At 39.0% G+C, this 13,561-nt stretch overlaps 1 protein-coding gene across 1 annotated transcript in view; it reads right to left on the bottom strand.

Moving 5' to 3' along the window:
• Positions 1-1,731: 1,731 nt before the first annotated feature.
• Positions 1,732-13,561, bottom strand: part of MDN1 (MDN1, midasin homolog (yeast)) — a 19,708-nt gene continuing 7,878 nt past the window's right edge. The window contains exons 3-11 of the mRNA XM_009333080.1: positions 11,932-12,089; positions 9,480-9,569; positions 8,455-8,570; positions 7,679-7,853; positions 6,962-7,035; positions 6,753-6,867; positions 5,698-5,761; positions 3,764-3,906; positions 1,732-2,403 (exon numbers count right to left, since the gene is read on the bottom strand). Of these exons, the coding sequence (XP_009331355.1) occupies positions 2,215-2,403; positions 3,764-3,906; positions 5,698-5,761; positions 6,753-6,867; positions 6,962-7,035; positions 7,679-7,853; positions 8,455-8,570; positions 9,480-9,569; positions 11,932-12,089 (1,124 nt within the window). The 3' untranslated portion in view covers positions 1,732-2,214. The remainder of the gene's footprint in view (positions 2,404-3,763; positions 3,907-5,697; positions 5,762-6,752; positions 6,868-6,961; positions 7,036-7,678; positions 7,854-8,454; positions 8,571-9,479; positions 9,570-11,931; positions 12,090-13,561) is intronic.

Here is a 13,561-nt window from a genome sequence, read left to right as displayed (position 1 = left end):
ACCCCTGGCAGAACCAGTGAGTGCCTGCCGGGCTGCGGGAAGCCAGAGATAATCAGAGGCACCAGAAATTAAACCAGAGTAACCAGAGGCCGTGGGGCTGTTTTTTAAAGGTTCCGCTTTCGTTTTCTTTCTTCCAAAACTGCAACCAAGCTCCAGCAACGAAACAAGCTCCCAAGTAATAAACGGTACCCTAGCACTTCACGGAAGGGTTGGTGGAAGGCCTGTGCTTTGCAGACTGATGTAGCTATAAGAATACACATTTGGGATCAAATGAGAGCAGTGCAGTAAGATCTAGAGGTCAGCTGAGCAATTCCAGGACACTAAGCTACCTTTTGCATCTCTTTAAGTACTTGAGGCTGGGCCCAGGCGTAATTCCTGCTAAGGGTGCAAGGCACTGCTAGTTTCTTTAGCCCTGATGTGTCAGTGAATACAGGGGTGGAGCTGGCCTGCAGAGAAAAAACAACAGTTAACTGATGCCTCTCCTTTCTGTGTTGCTTACTCAGTGTTTGTGTGTACCAAATATAGTGCAAGCTCTTTGTTAATTACAGATAGAGAAAAAAACTTGGTTTGTTTAAACATTTGTGCAGTAAGCACTGCTGATAACATTGTCTCTCAGGCTGTAACGACATCCCTGCAACAAACCGTAATTTGCGTTGGAAGTGTATCCTTGCAATCGTAAGAGAAGTTTTAGTTTCTAAAATATTTTCCTCCCAAGTTGCCTACTACATATATTCAGTACAAGTCTGAAATGGAAGTACATTCTGGAGAATTACCTAATGAACTAAACCCACCTACTTACACAGTTAAATTTCCCAAAGCATGTAAGTATTTGTATACATGTATGAGACATCTAAAGAACCCTGGAAGGATATTATATAGTACCTGACATTTGAATTTTGGTGGGATAGACTTGCCCTGTTGAGTTTTCAGTTCTGAAATTTGCTTATCATGAATTAGCTGTGGCAAAGCCACACAAATACGAGAAACAGCCTTGCTGGGCCGTTTCACACCTCCTGGTCTTGCCACTGCTGCATCTCAGAACAGCTACAGCAATACTTCAAGTAAGGTTTTTCTGTCTAGGAGCCAAAGAGAATGATCGCATCTTTGGGAACACACCCACATTTCCAGCCACTTTCTGATCAACTCCTGCAGCACACTTGGGACGAGACACCTTCAATTTTTGTATGCAAAGAAAATCTTCAAAGACAGTTTCGACCAGGGGCATTTAAACAAAGTTTCCTTCAGATTTTAATGGAGAGAAGTCAAAAGACTGGACCCCTAATCAAAACTCTGTGCTGGCATATCCTCATAAAGGAGAACTACATTTTCATATGAAAATTCGTATTTGTGCACTGCTAGAGAATGCACAGCATTTCCACGTGGCAAATTTGGCTAATTTATTCAAGCTTTGATCAACTGAAAGAACAGACATCATAATTACAAACAGTGGTACCTCTCTTTATTAGTACAGACAATATAAGATGCATAGCTTTTGCAATGAAAAAACATGTCCATGCTCTAAGACACTGGATTAGTGAAAGGTCCTCAGTGTCTGCCTTGGCCAGAGGGGCAAACTTCACAGTGTAAACTGATAATACAGGGATGATCATATGGCATTATTCATAAAACTCCCTGTTGATATTGTCAGACAAAAATCAGCAATAATTAAATAGCATGTGTTTAACTGCAGAATAGTTTCAAGTATTCAAGTCCTTATTTTTTTGGTTGTTTAAAACCATCTGCTTCCCCTGCTCCCCCCACTCCTTCCCAAAGAGGCACCAGCCACATGGGTGAAGCTAAAGAATGCTTTTTTGCAAGACACCTGAAGTTCTTCTAACGCAGAAATGCCTTCCCAGAAGCAAGACCGATTTTCCTTATTGCAATAGACAGTGGTAGACCTAATTTTACCTCTGTGAACATGACAAATACTTTTTTTTTTTTTTAAAAGTAATAAGTTATAACGAGAAGGTTAAGAAAGTTTTATGTTATTTGTGGGAATAGGCAATGAAAGAAGACGACAGTCTCACCATTGCATAATTCTCCTCTGACAAACGTGGGAGAATGCACCTAAACCATTTTGTTCTTAGGCAGCCTGACTGCCAAAGGGCAGCTCCTGCACGTTAATCCTAGTTAGAAAGAGGCCTTATGAACTCTCCGATGAAATGCCGTTTCATGTATTTCAGTGGTTTAGCAGCAATCAGGTACTGACTTGGTCTACAAAGTGTCTGAGGCAGTCACCAGTTCAAACCACTGTCTGAGTGCATCACTGAGAGTTTCTGGAAGCGCGTTCACATCTCTAAGGATCATGTAGAATGGGAATGGGAATTCTTCCATGTAAGATCTGATTTCAGGCAATTCTCCAGGTCCTTTGAATATAGGTACTTTGATGTCCAAAATGGAATCCTGTAAAAAAAGAATTGATAGGACTACTAAACCACATGCATCTTTTACGGGCCTTTGATATTATTTATCCTATTTTTCAGATACTTATAATTCTTCCTCTGTTAAATTAAAAATTAATAGAGAGTTTTAAGATTAAAAGCCGTTAAGTGTTCAATGGCAAATCAAATAAAAACCTGAACACAAAGCAGTTAAATGCTTTTGCCCTTTTAGATAAAAGTGCTCTAATCAATGAATTACAGACTAGAAGAGACTAAGCTTAAGCTTCTGCAATACCAAGTTCTATAAATAAATCCTGTCTTTCCTTAGTATTTTATGATTTGAGTTTACCGTTATCACTTTAGTTTTATTTATACATGTGATGCCTTTCCGTCACACTGTCATCTGTAAGCTTTTTAGGGCTAAGAGTTCAACCTGCATTTGTGCAGTGACCTAATGCAGCAAAATTCTTTAGCAAATTATTTTATAGTATTTCAACAAATACTACAAAGACAAAAATTAGATTAAACTGTGCTTCTTGTGAAGTAACTTCTTAGTTGCTCAGTGTAGCAGCTCAGAAAATTAATAAAGCTTATAAAAAACACATTTCTGTGCCCAGAATTTTCACTTGACATTATAGCTAGGTTTCATCAGAACCTTATAATAGTTTGTCAGCAAGAGAATTGTTAATTTTCCAACAATAAATATAGCAGATAAGTTTTGTATGGAAAAATAAAGATACAGGAAGAAAACATGAACTACAAAATTAAGAGTCTTCACCTAATTCAAAGTAAGGCTTAAGTTTGCTCATTTATTGCACCACAGAGTCTCCCTGAAAAGCTCCCGGATAAGTCAACTTCCCAGCCAAGGAAATCTAACAGTTTTCTTTCACAGCTACCAAATACAGTACCCAGCTTTCCCAATTCAGGCACTAAATAACTCTCATATACTCCTTTCTGTCTAATGTTTAATCTCATATTGGCTCCAGCTGCCATATCAAATGGAGATTGCTGTCAGAAATGATAAATTTGAATCAAAATTGAGGTGAACAAAGCATTTCTCAAACTTTAATTTGTCAGCCTGCCAGCTACTTCTCTGGCGGCCAAAATCTACAACCATTACATTTGAAGACAGGAGCTCTTACTTAGACTTTGTGGCACAGAAGCTGATTTTTTTTTTTTTAATACAAAAGAGGATAAGCATCACAGTGGGGAGAAATCATAGAAAATCTGACAGACGTTGTGACAAACTGAAACTGGGCTAAATATCTTTGACCTCTGCAAAAGATAAGATAGCTGTAAAGAAATAAAAAAGACAAAAAAAAAAGATTTGTATGTTTCTCATTCACTGCCCTTGAAGTCTTCTCCCTTGTTCACTTACTTACCCGGGAATTAGGATTGTCCAACACTACGAAAATAACAAAGATATTGGCATTCTGAGCGGCTTGAACTGCTGCTGTCACTCGTTCCTTGCCTTCCAAGAAAAGGCCTCTTCCATCAGATACAATCAAAAGCAGCTGCGCTGTTTCTGAGCACAAAGAACATTTTAAATTCCATTAAGTTAGAGTAATCCATTTAAAAGGCAAACAGACTATTTTGTGGTTAGTCCTGTGGGTATAATGGAAAAACGCTCAAGAGTATTCCTAAGGAAATTAAGTCTTTATCAAATAGAATTCTGTGACTTAACATTAAGCTGCAGTTACGAGTGGGTCAAGACAGACAGTTTTTCCCCACTGCGTGATACCATTGAGAATAACCGGGAGAAAAAAGCAACCCAGTCCATCAGTACCATAATCAAGGACAAAAGGCATGGAAAATACCTAATGAATTGTGTCATGGTCTTTCATGCCTGGTCCCTGTCTTCCACGCCTGGTAAGTGCCTAGGAGTTAAATATTGGCTGAATTGTAAGAGTCCAGCCATTAGATCACTACCTCAGTAGAGCAGCAGCTGCTGCAATGAAACAGAGTCCAAATCTATTCCTCCCGAAGCAGGTACCTATGGGTGCATCTGTATTAGCATTTTACTTTGGACTACAACTGTGCTTTTGAAACATGTTTCCCTGTTGTCCTCACTTCAATGGGCTTGGCTTCCACCAGAGAGCAATCTTGGATTGTTTTTTTTTTGGAGGAAACTAAACCAGAAGACAGGCTCCAGAGGCAGTCAAGGCAGTCCAACCACTACAGGGCATTCAGCCCTTGGGACCAGACGAGCAAGTCTGAAGTAAACCTCCTGAAACACACACAGCCCAGATGCTGGGTTCCTCAGCACCAACCATTTTCTGGAGATGTGTTACTTGTTGCCCCCAGAGTCAGAGATAGATCCCTCTAAAGAGGCATTCTAACTAAGTTACGTATCTATCGTCTTTTAATTACAAGGGCAATAACAGTAATTGCAGTCGGGAATGCAAGCACCTCTCTCTTGTCCCCCCTGCAGCATAATGGCTAGTGAAGGATGCAGAACTCTTCCTCCTTTTCTGCAGACAGGCCCCAAATGTGACAGGGCTTGGTCTTTTTACAAACAGGGGTGATGTATCCTACTGCCTTTTCTCTTGCTAGCTCCCCGATTCTGGGGAGCCGATTGCTGCTCCCCAATTGCTGCTGCATCCCAGCCTAGTTCAACAGGACTGGATGCTGCTCCCCCCCCGAATATTCGACAGCCTGGCCACCCTGTGGAAAAGCAGCTGTGCATTATAAATCCCAGATTGTCCATTTCTTGGAGTACTTTAACAAGAACTTTTTTAAGATATGGGTGCCACCATGACAAGCTTTTAACTAGCCCATAGTTAGCCTAAAAGGCTGCTTTGTGTCAGCTGTGAGGTAACAAGCCTTCCAGCTTTTCTGGGAAATTCAAGCAGCTCATGACCTAAACTTGCACCACAGTGAAAGGCAGGTAAGGAGGCAAACACTTATCCTCCTCAGAACAGCGTGCTTCTGGATACCTACAGAAATCAAGCTCTCAAGCAAGAGCAGAAGTGCTTAGGGAGTCAAGGTCACTAGGAAGCTGGACAATGCTCTAACGCAGGCAGTGTCTAGGACTTAAACGCAATCTGGAAACATGACGTAAAGGGAGGCAGGTGAGGCGTGCCTTTCTAAAAAGCCTTAAACAAAATCCCAGTGAGTTATTGACAAATATGAAGTAGGTGTCTTTTGGGTTTTTAGCTAAATTTCAACCAAACATTCCTTTTGACAAAGCAAAACCCAAAGCCCTAATGCAAGTGATGTCTCAGTGCTAGGAGTCTTTCTGGCAGGATATTGCTTCAGGACTGTAGTGAGCATTCTGCTGCCACGGCAACAAGCATAGTAACAAAAAAAAGCTCACCCGGATTAATATTCTGAGACAACTGCTGCGCTGCAGCAAACATATTTGCTGATGATTCTAGAAACTGCAGAGGAAACAAATAAGAACATTAAGTTATCTCATCATAAAATAATACACTTAATAACAATAACATTTTTGAAGAACACGTTTCTGTATTTTAAATGCCAAGATAGTTTAGTCTGACCACCTCCACAGATACAGTTGTTGGCATTTTCCTGTATTAAGTCCTGCTTCAAATTTAGTAAGTATTTTTGAACTAGAGAATCTTCAGAAAAGCCTTCAATCTGGATTTAAATTTTTTTCCAATGCTAACAAAGCCATCAAAACCTCAGTAAATTGTTCAAGTGATTAATGGCATCAATAAAAATATACATCCTCTTTCTAGGTTGACCTTCTTTGGCTTCAACTTGCAACAGAAGCATCTAGTTACATATTCCCCATTAAAATTAAGGACATCAACTGTCAAGTCCTCCCAGTTTTGGCTTTTGTAAGATTACCGTCAAGCTATTTGGATCCCCTCCTTTTTCATTTAATATTAACAGAAGATCTTACCTTTCCAGACTCGAATAAGACTGCAAAAACCTCTCTAAAAGAAGAAAACTTTGCAGCCGTCCAGGAAGTATTACTACAGAAAGTAATTTTCTTCAGGAATCAGTCAAGTCTGACAAACTTACAGCCTGACAACCATACAAAGCTCTTCCTCCTACTACTACAGTGGAATCCATGGCATGAAAACCACCTAAACTCCCACAAACTTCGATGTGATTTGGCATTGGGGTACCCAATAGGTTGTACCCAAAATACTGTTGAAGACCCAATAGAAACGGAGAAAGATGAATGCTTAAAAGTGGCATACATCAGAACTAAAAGTGAGAAAAAATACTCTTACTATTACAAAATTGTGACTGTTCTATCTCTGTTACCTAACCAGCTATCACACTCTCAAATACAACCAACCCGTAAACGTTACAAAGTGATCATGAAACCATGAAGCTGTTTATGTCTTGTCTGGAAGAGATTTGCAAACCTGCTGCCCTAGAAGCATTCTTGTGTACCTGTGCTATTTTTGTTTTCTTCTGCTGAAATTTGCAAAGACGCAATATCCGTGTCCCTGACTGGTCACTGAACTGTTCGTGGAACGGGTGCAGCAGCTGAACAGTCTCTCCAAAGCTTTAGGAAAGAAGAAAAAAATTACAGTGTGAAACCGGTACTTACATTCGGCTCTGAAGTCTTGAAGAAAAGTCAAGATTTCAAATAAACTCACCTACACACAGCAATTTGTCCCACTTCTAGAAGAGTCAGTGCATTTCCAATAACTGCCAGGGATTCATATGCAAGCTATTAAAGAAAAAAGTTACATCAAAAATAGGATATTCCAAGTTTTACTCACAGGTCAGTATTAAATATGAAGGATGTTACTGAAATTATTTTTCGTCATCTAGTAAAACAAATGAAGAGACTTCCTATCTTTTCCTGTTATAGTTATGCAAAATAGTCATTGCAGTAAAGATACACTAGTTCTACTTGAGGGCTTCAGCTGATTGTTTTAGAGATACCACTTTAGGCAGGCTAATGAAATAAACACTGAAATAACTACTTAGAAGGAAACACATATTTTTAATAAATAAAAGTCCTACAAGTGAGCTATGATGAACGAATATCTAATCCTCCGATGAACTGCACAGCTAAGCAAATTTCGGCCTTTTATAGGCTACCAAAGTAATTTTCCAGTGGATATGTACATCTCTAACAAATTCAACATCTCCTCCTTTCAGCTAACTTGCGCTGATCTTTTAGTAGCAAATCTCTTGGGCATGAAATGACAAGAGTTCAAGCGCATGGACCGGAAAAATAGCTGCTCTAGAATCACCAGAGTCAGACTTTCCAACGGCTACCAGTTCTGTGTGAAACAAGTCAGCAGCTGACATACTCGTCAACAAGGGGTAGTTTCTTCATACTTCTTCCAAGGTTTTTGTTTTACCTGTTTAGAATGATTGTCTATCATACTAGAGGAATCATCAATAGCCAAGCAAATCTGGTACTGTCGTTTACTGGGCTTGGTCCTTCGCAACCAGATCTTATCTTTGCGGAACTGACTGGCAATATATGGAATCACTTTGCGCATGTTCAATCTCTTCCCCGTTCTGTAGTCTCCTCTGAAAGTTAAGAAGAAGACATAATGACAGGGATTATCAGCAAATATCTCATTCTGGAAATCTTGGCCTATGCAGCAAAATAACAACATTTTGTAAAATATAATAAAAACAAAATTAGTAGCTCTAATATTCATATTTAGGTATAGATCAAAAAAATCTCACATTTTTAATGCAACATGGATATTGAACAAAGAAGTTCTTAAATTTAAGTGCCTGAAATGGAAGGAAGACCTTGAATTTAGACTCCTCCAGTTTGAAAAAACTCTACATCTCTTAAAAAAAAAAAACCAACCAATGTTAAAACCAACATAGAACATTTTGACATTAAACATAATCTTTGACTCAACAGCACTTCACAGGTTTAAGTTGGTTTGATCACCTGTTGCACGGAAGAAAAAATAGGAGGCAATTTCGTCAGGATGGGTACCTACTACTACATCACGTTTGCATTTCATAAAATAACCTAGTATTATTTACTTTACAAAAGTAAAATGAATGCATTTGCAAACAGGAGCAAGAACAACATTGAGCTGCAGTTGTACAGAGCTCTCCAAAACCAGGAGTTTAAAGAAACTAGAAGCCTCAGAAAGACCCAACTTACTTCAATTTGGCTGCCTGAGTGGGTTCCAATATGAGTCTCAGCTGTTCACAAAGCTGCTGTGATAGAGGAGCTGTCAGTGCTAAGTACCTCTGCCACAACTGTGCTGCTTCCTTCTCCTAAAACATCATACATCACAGAAAGAAATAAAAGTTAATTACGAAAAAACAAAAAGTTGGGAAGCACTGCCTGAAAAAAAACAACCAAACCTCAGTGTACCAAGGGGGAGGCAGTAGGTAACTGTCAGCTGGAACTGTGAGGGTGTCTTGTGAGCACTCTGTCAAGATGACAATTTGCATTCAACGTAGCATGCTCCTTGCTGCTACAAAGCTGCAGTGTGCAATGACCATTCCTCTAGTTCACAAGCAACTTTGGCATTGCTGTTGATATAGGCCAGCATCTGATAGTCGGTATTACAGCAAGGCAAGCTGTAAAGTCTGCTAGGTTGTCTATCGGCCATCAAAAATAGTATTACTTACATTAATTAAAATTCAGCAAAATTGTTAAGCCTCTACGCTGGCAATTTCATTCAGGAATTACTTCCAAATTTGGTTTACAATTCATGACTAGGACAGTCAGAGCAAGTATCATATTCTGATTCTGCTGTTGGTTAGCTCGAACTCCACCACTGCAACTGAAGGAGACAGCTTCTGTCCATCATAATTTTGTGAAAATGGTGTCCGGCACTTAACTGCAGGTGACAACTCAAAATGGAAGGAGCTTGGCAGGACTGAGAAAAACGTTTCTAACTATGCAAGTTTTAGAACTCATTATCAGCAAAGTAACTTTCTGCAAATAGCACACACCACGTTCAAAACAAGATCCGAACCATCATTCTGCTTTAAGGATAATGTAATTTTCTTCAGAGTAAGTTAAACATAACAACAAAAATAGCATCAAAATCATGCTATTTTGAATATTTAGATTCCAGCCTGCTTGGCTTCCTCAGTGTTTCAGCAGTAAAACAAGATGAAATAATGCAATGAAGGATTCTTATGACAGTTTTATACCAAAACGAGGTCACGAACCTCATCTGGAGTTCCAGACTGCTGTGTCTGCCAAGCTTCCAACTGCCTTTCAAGTTCCTTTCTTAGCTCTTCAGGATCTCTAACGATGTGCTAGAATTGAAGTTATGAGGTTTATGAGACAGAAAAATATGTTGACAGATCTGGTGATCCCCAAACAATAGCGAACGATAAAAAAGTAAAAAATGCATCGTTCTTATTCTTTTAGACACAAAAATACCTGAGAAAAGTTAAATGAAGATTCTAAATCTCCATTTTTTTAATAGCTTCCATGTACAGGAAGGATAAATACCTCCCCACAAATACCTGCATCTGTGACACAATCAACATAGAAACAAAGCTAGGAACGTCTATGATACAGACACTGAAAATAATCAAATACAGAACTTCAAGAAAATTCAATGAAATTGTCTTGACAAACACCAGATTTAATGACAGTATAATGGAGAGCAAACTACTGAATACTACCTATCTAGTATCTCCCAAAATATAATATGCTTCACTTAATTATAGCTTTTTAAAAGCTTCATTCAAACCACTTTGAATTGAATTCTATCTTCCTCTTTACCTGCCAGCAAATACTATTTGATAAACCATTCTGTTAAAGGACACCCAAGCTTTATTACACTTCTTTTACTTTTATTGTGCTTTCAGTGACAACTTCTGTTCCTGACTTGTAAAACCGTAGTTTAGCCAAACAGTAGTATCTGGTCTGCATAACCTGCAGGTTTACGGATTAAGGAAAATAAGCCTATGAACGCAAACTCAACAGTACCAATAACTTCTCATTCCTCAAGAAGCAGCAGCGGTCCCTCTGGCCACCTACTGCAGGTTTAAGGAAGGGAGGAAGAATGTACATGGAGGAGGCTTCTTCCCACTTCCTTTTGCTGAAAGCTGAGAACGTGCACCTCCCCCCCAGCATTGCTTCTCCCTCTTTAACTGGTGCTGCAAGAGCTCCCCCTCCTGTTTCAGGTTTTGCATGTCAATTGACAAAAATGTAATAAGCAGAAGTATCTTTGGACAAATACTCAAACTTGTCTGGCATCTCCTTGGGAAAGTGTAAGTGTTGAGTAAGAGTACTTTTTAAACAAAGCCCTGAGTTACAAGTGCTCTGGATTACTTCATCAGGATGGAGAACAAGCTCCTTCATGCACACTCCTTTGCTTTTAGTGGCACTCATGATCAAGAAAACAGGTGTTTAAAAGAAGTCTCTTTAACAGGCTATGTGGTTGCTCCTACCTTTATTTGGACTTTAACTAGTTTACTGACCTAAAGGCATAGATTCAGTACTCTTAGCAGGGGTGGGCTAACAGACTGCAGAATTCCAAGTTAGGTTTTCTATTACACAAAAAGTATTCTCAATTATCCTCTTTGTGCGGGGTTTCTGTGACTATTGAGAAATATTACATGGATGATGCACTTACACTGACCATTAAGGATACAGCAGAGAGATTTCATAAGACTGATACGGAGCAAATAACTCCATTGTCTTAGAATCATAAAAAAAAAAAAAAAAAAAAAAAAAAAAAAAAACCCCACCACCCACAAACCCCACCACCAACAAAAAAAGGCACCTAACTATTCTGAGAACAGAACACTCTTGCATTCAGCAGCCTTCTTCCAAAGAGCTGCAACATTTGGCATTAAGATGGAAATAGCAGGTATAGCTGGCACACAATCCTTTCCGTGCTGTGCATAGAAACAATAAAATATCGCCCTCCAAGTATGTATTCAGGACTCAATATTATAAACATGAAAGGTCAATACTTCTAAAAAACAGACACTGAAAATATTCTTACTTTATCAACTGGTTATCCACCACCAACTGTTTCTATGCCATAGCTCTTTATGATAAAATGTGCTTTTTCACAGCTAACAGTTTGCACTGGGAAACTATGAGAGTTACATGAAGCTCTAGGATTTTCTAGGATATAATAATATTTTTGAATTGAGACATTCATAAGAGGCTCACAAAGGTTCTATAATACTTGCAATCAGCTTTTTTTGAGGAAGTAATATATTGCGATGAATTAACTGAGGTGAATTCTTTGTCCACAATGACTTTAAAGTCATTGATGCATAGCACTCTCGTCAATCTGAACCCTTTTTTTACCTTCAGGCCACACACCCTTGCCCATCGCTTTCCACTCTACCCAAGCATTTGATCAGCAGATTCATCGGAGCAAAACAGTTCTTGACAGTTAGAAAAACAAAAGTTTTTTCAAAAAGAGTGAGGATGGGGAGGACTTGTCATTTTAAAGCCATCATTCAGCTGCATATACAACAGTTGGTTGTGCATTATTTTCATTCTGCTATTAAAGAACAGCAAGCTACCGAGTTGTCTCAATGAAAGTAATTCTAAACTTTTGCATTCACAGAGTTTCATTAACACAGGTCAAATAAAACAGACTGTTTCTACTACCATAGTTGTAAGAAGACACACTGGGTGTCATACCTGGGGAGTGTCCGTCAAAAACTGATGGGCTGTATGTATGGTCGAGTCCTTGCTCCTCTCCGGCTTCTCTTCAGTCACCTTTGGTAGCTTTTCTGTTGTAGAGTCACTGACATCCTCCGAGTCAAAAGTCTGGATCTCTGGCTCCGTTTCACCTGGTCCTACAATCACAAAACTAATTACTAACTTTGTGGATCACACATAATACAAGAACCCATACTGTATCTCAACTCTTTTACAAAGTGTCTCACATGCTTTGTAGTGCAACCCAGACGTTATTTTTTAAGAGAAATGCACAAATTTTAAGACAATCAGTTCTAGCAATAGGATGAATACACCTTGCAACTCATTGTAACAGATAAACGTGCATTTCCTTATGCAGACTGTGTTTCTCTCATAACCTTTTTGCCAAATGAACAAAATATTAGCGAACACAGCTTTAACACCTGAAAATTCCATTGGTGAAGTACATTTTTTGAGCTTCATAGCCTCTCTGACAGAGTGACAGGAAGGTACAAAGCAATTTGAGAACATTCAGAAAATCATCATTTAAAAAAAAAAATAATGGCAATCTTTTCTTATCTCATCTTTTACTCTCTAGTTTTGTAACAGAACTGTTTCCTATACATGAGAAATCAATTTACAAATAAAAGAATGGACTAAAGATTTTTTTTATCATTGTTTCTACTATACTACACTGTTTAACAACTCATTTTTAAAGAATTATTCTAAGAAAAAAAATATGACATTGTAGGAGACATTTCAAAGATCCTAGTTTTTCAGAACATACTGTTACGAGAATCATGTGGAAAAACAAATAGACTGATTACATGCATGCCTGTACCGTAAAGCTAGTGAGTCTAGCAAGAGATTTCAGTGAAGAGATTAAATGTGAAGGGATTGGGAGGCAGGAAGGTGAATTCAGGCTCCTAAAACTCGTCTCCTGCCTCCAGCCAACTTTTGTGTTATTTGATAAGAAAGCCACTCAAAATTCCAAGCTACAGTGTCATTTACTGAGATTCATCAAAATTAAATACTTCTGTTGCAATTGGCAAGAGATATTTATTTGTACCTAGCTTATTTTGTTTGTGTGGGCTGTGTGGCTGACAAGTCAGACCTGTCGTCTTCTCGTCTACCAACCATTTGCATCTGATAGCCATTTTCTGTTAGGCAGCTCAGTTTTGTTTTGTTTCATTCCCACTTAAGGAAGAAAGCAGTGAGACACAGTGACAGCAGTCACACTTCGGTGCTACCGCACCGGAAGTTGTTCAGACCAGCTCCTCGACTTCTTGAGGTTTTGTCAGAAGTTACATACAAAAAAAAAAGTTACATGGTGCTGATGCTGGTGACACTGGAACACATTGTTATATGCCAATTAATTAGGCAAATTGGCATTGTGTCTAACAGAGGGAAACTGTTCGCTTTTTACTTCTTCAAAGAAGTGGTGTCCTGGTTTCGGCAGGGACAGAGTTAATTTCCTTCCTAGTAGCTGGTACAGTGCTGTGTTTTGGATTTGGGATGAGAACAAGGTTGGTAACACACTGATGTTTTAGTTGTTGTGAAGTTGTGCTTACACTAGTCAAGGCCTTTTCAGCTTCCCATGCTCTACCGACTGAGAAGGCTGGAGGTGCAC

The sequence above is a fragment of the Pygoscelis adeliae genome, unplaced genomic scaffold (genome assembly GCF_000699105.1).
Source record: "Pygoscelis adeliae isolate BGI_AS28 unplaced genomic scaffold, ASM69910v1 Scaffold57, whole genome shotgun sequence".
NCBI lineage: Eukaryota > Metazoa > Chordata > Aves > Sphenisciformes > Spheniscidae > Pygoscelis > Pygoscelis adeliae.
This window is presented reverse-complemented; position numbering and strand designations above follow the sequence as displayed.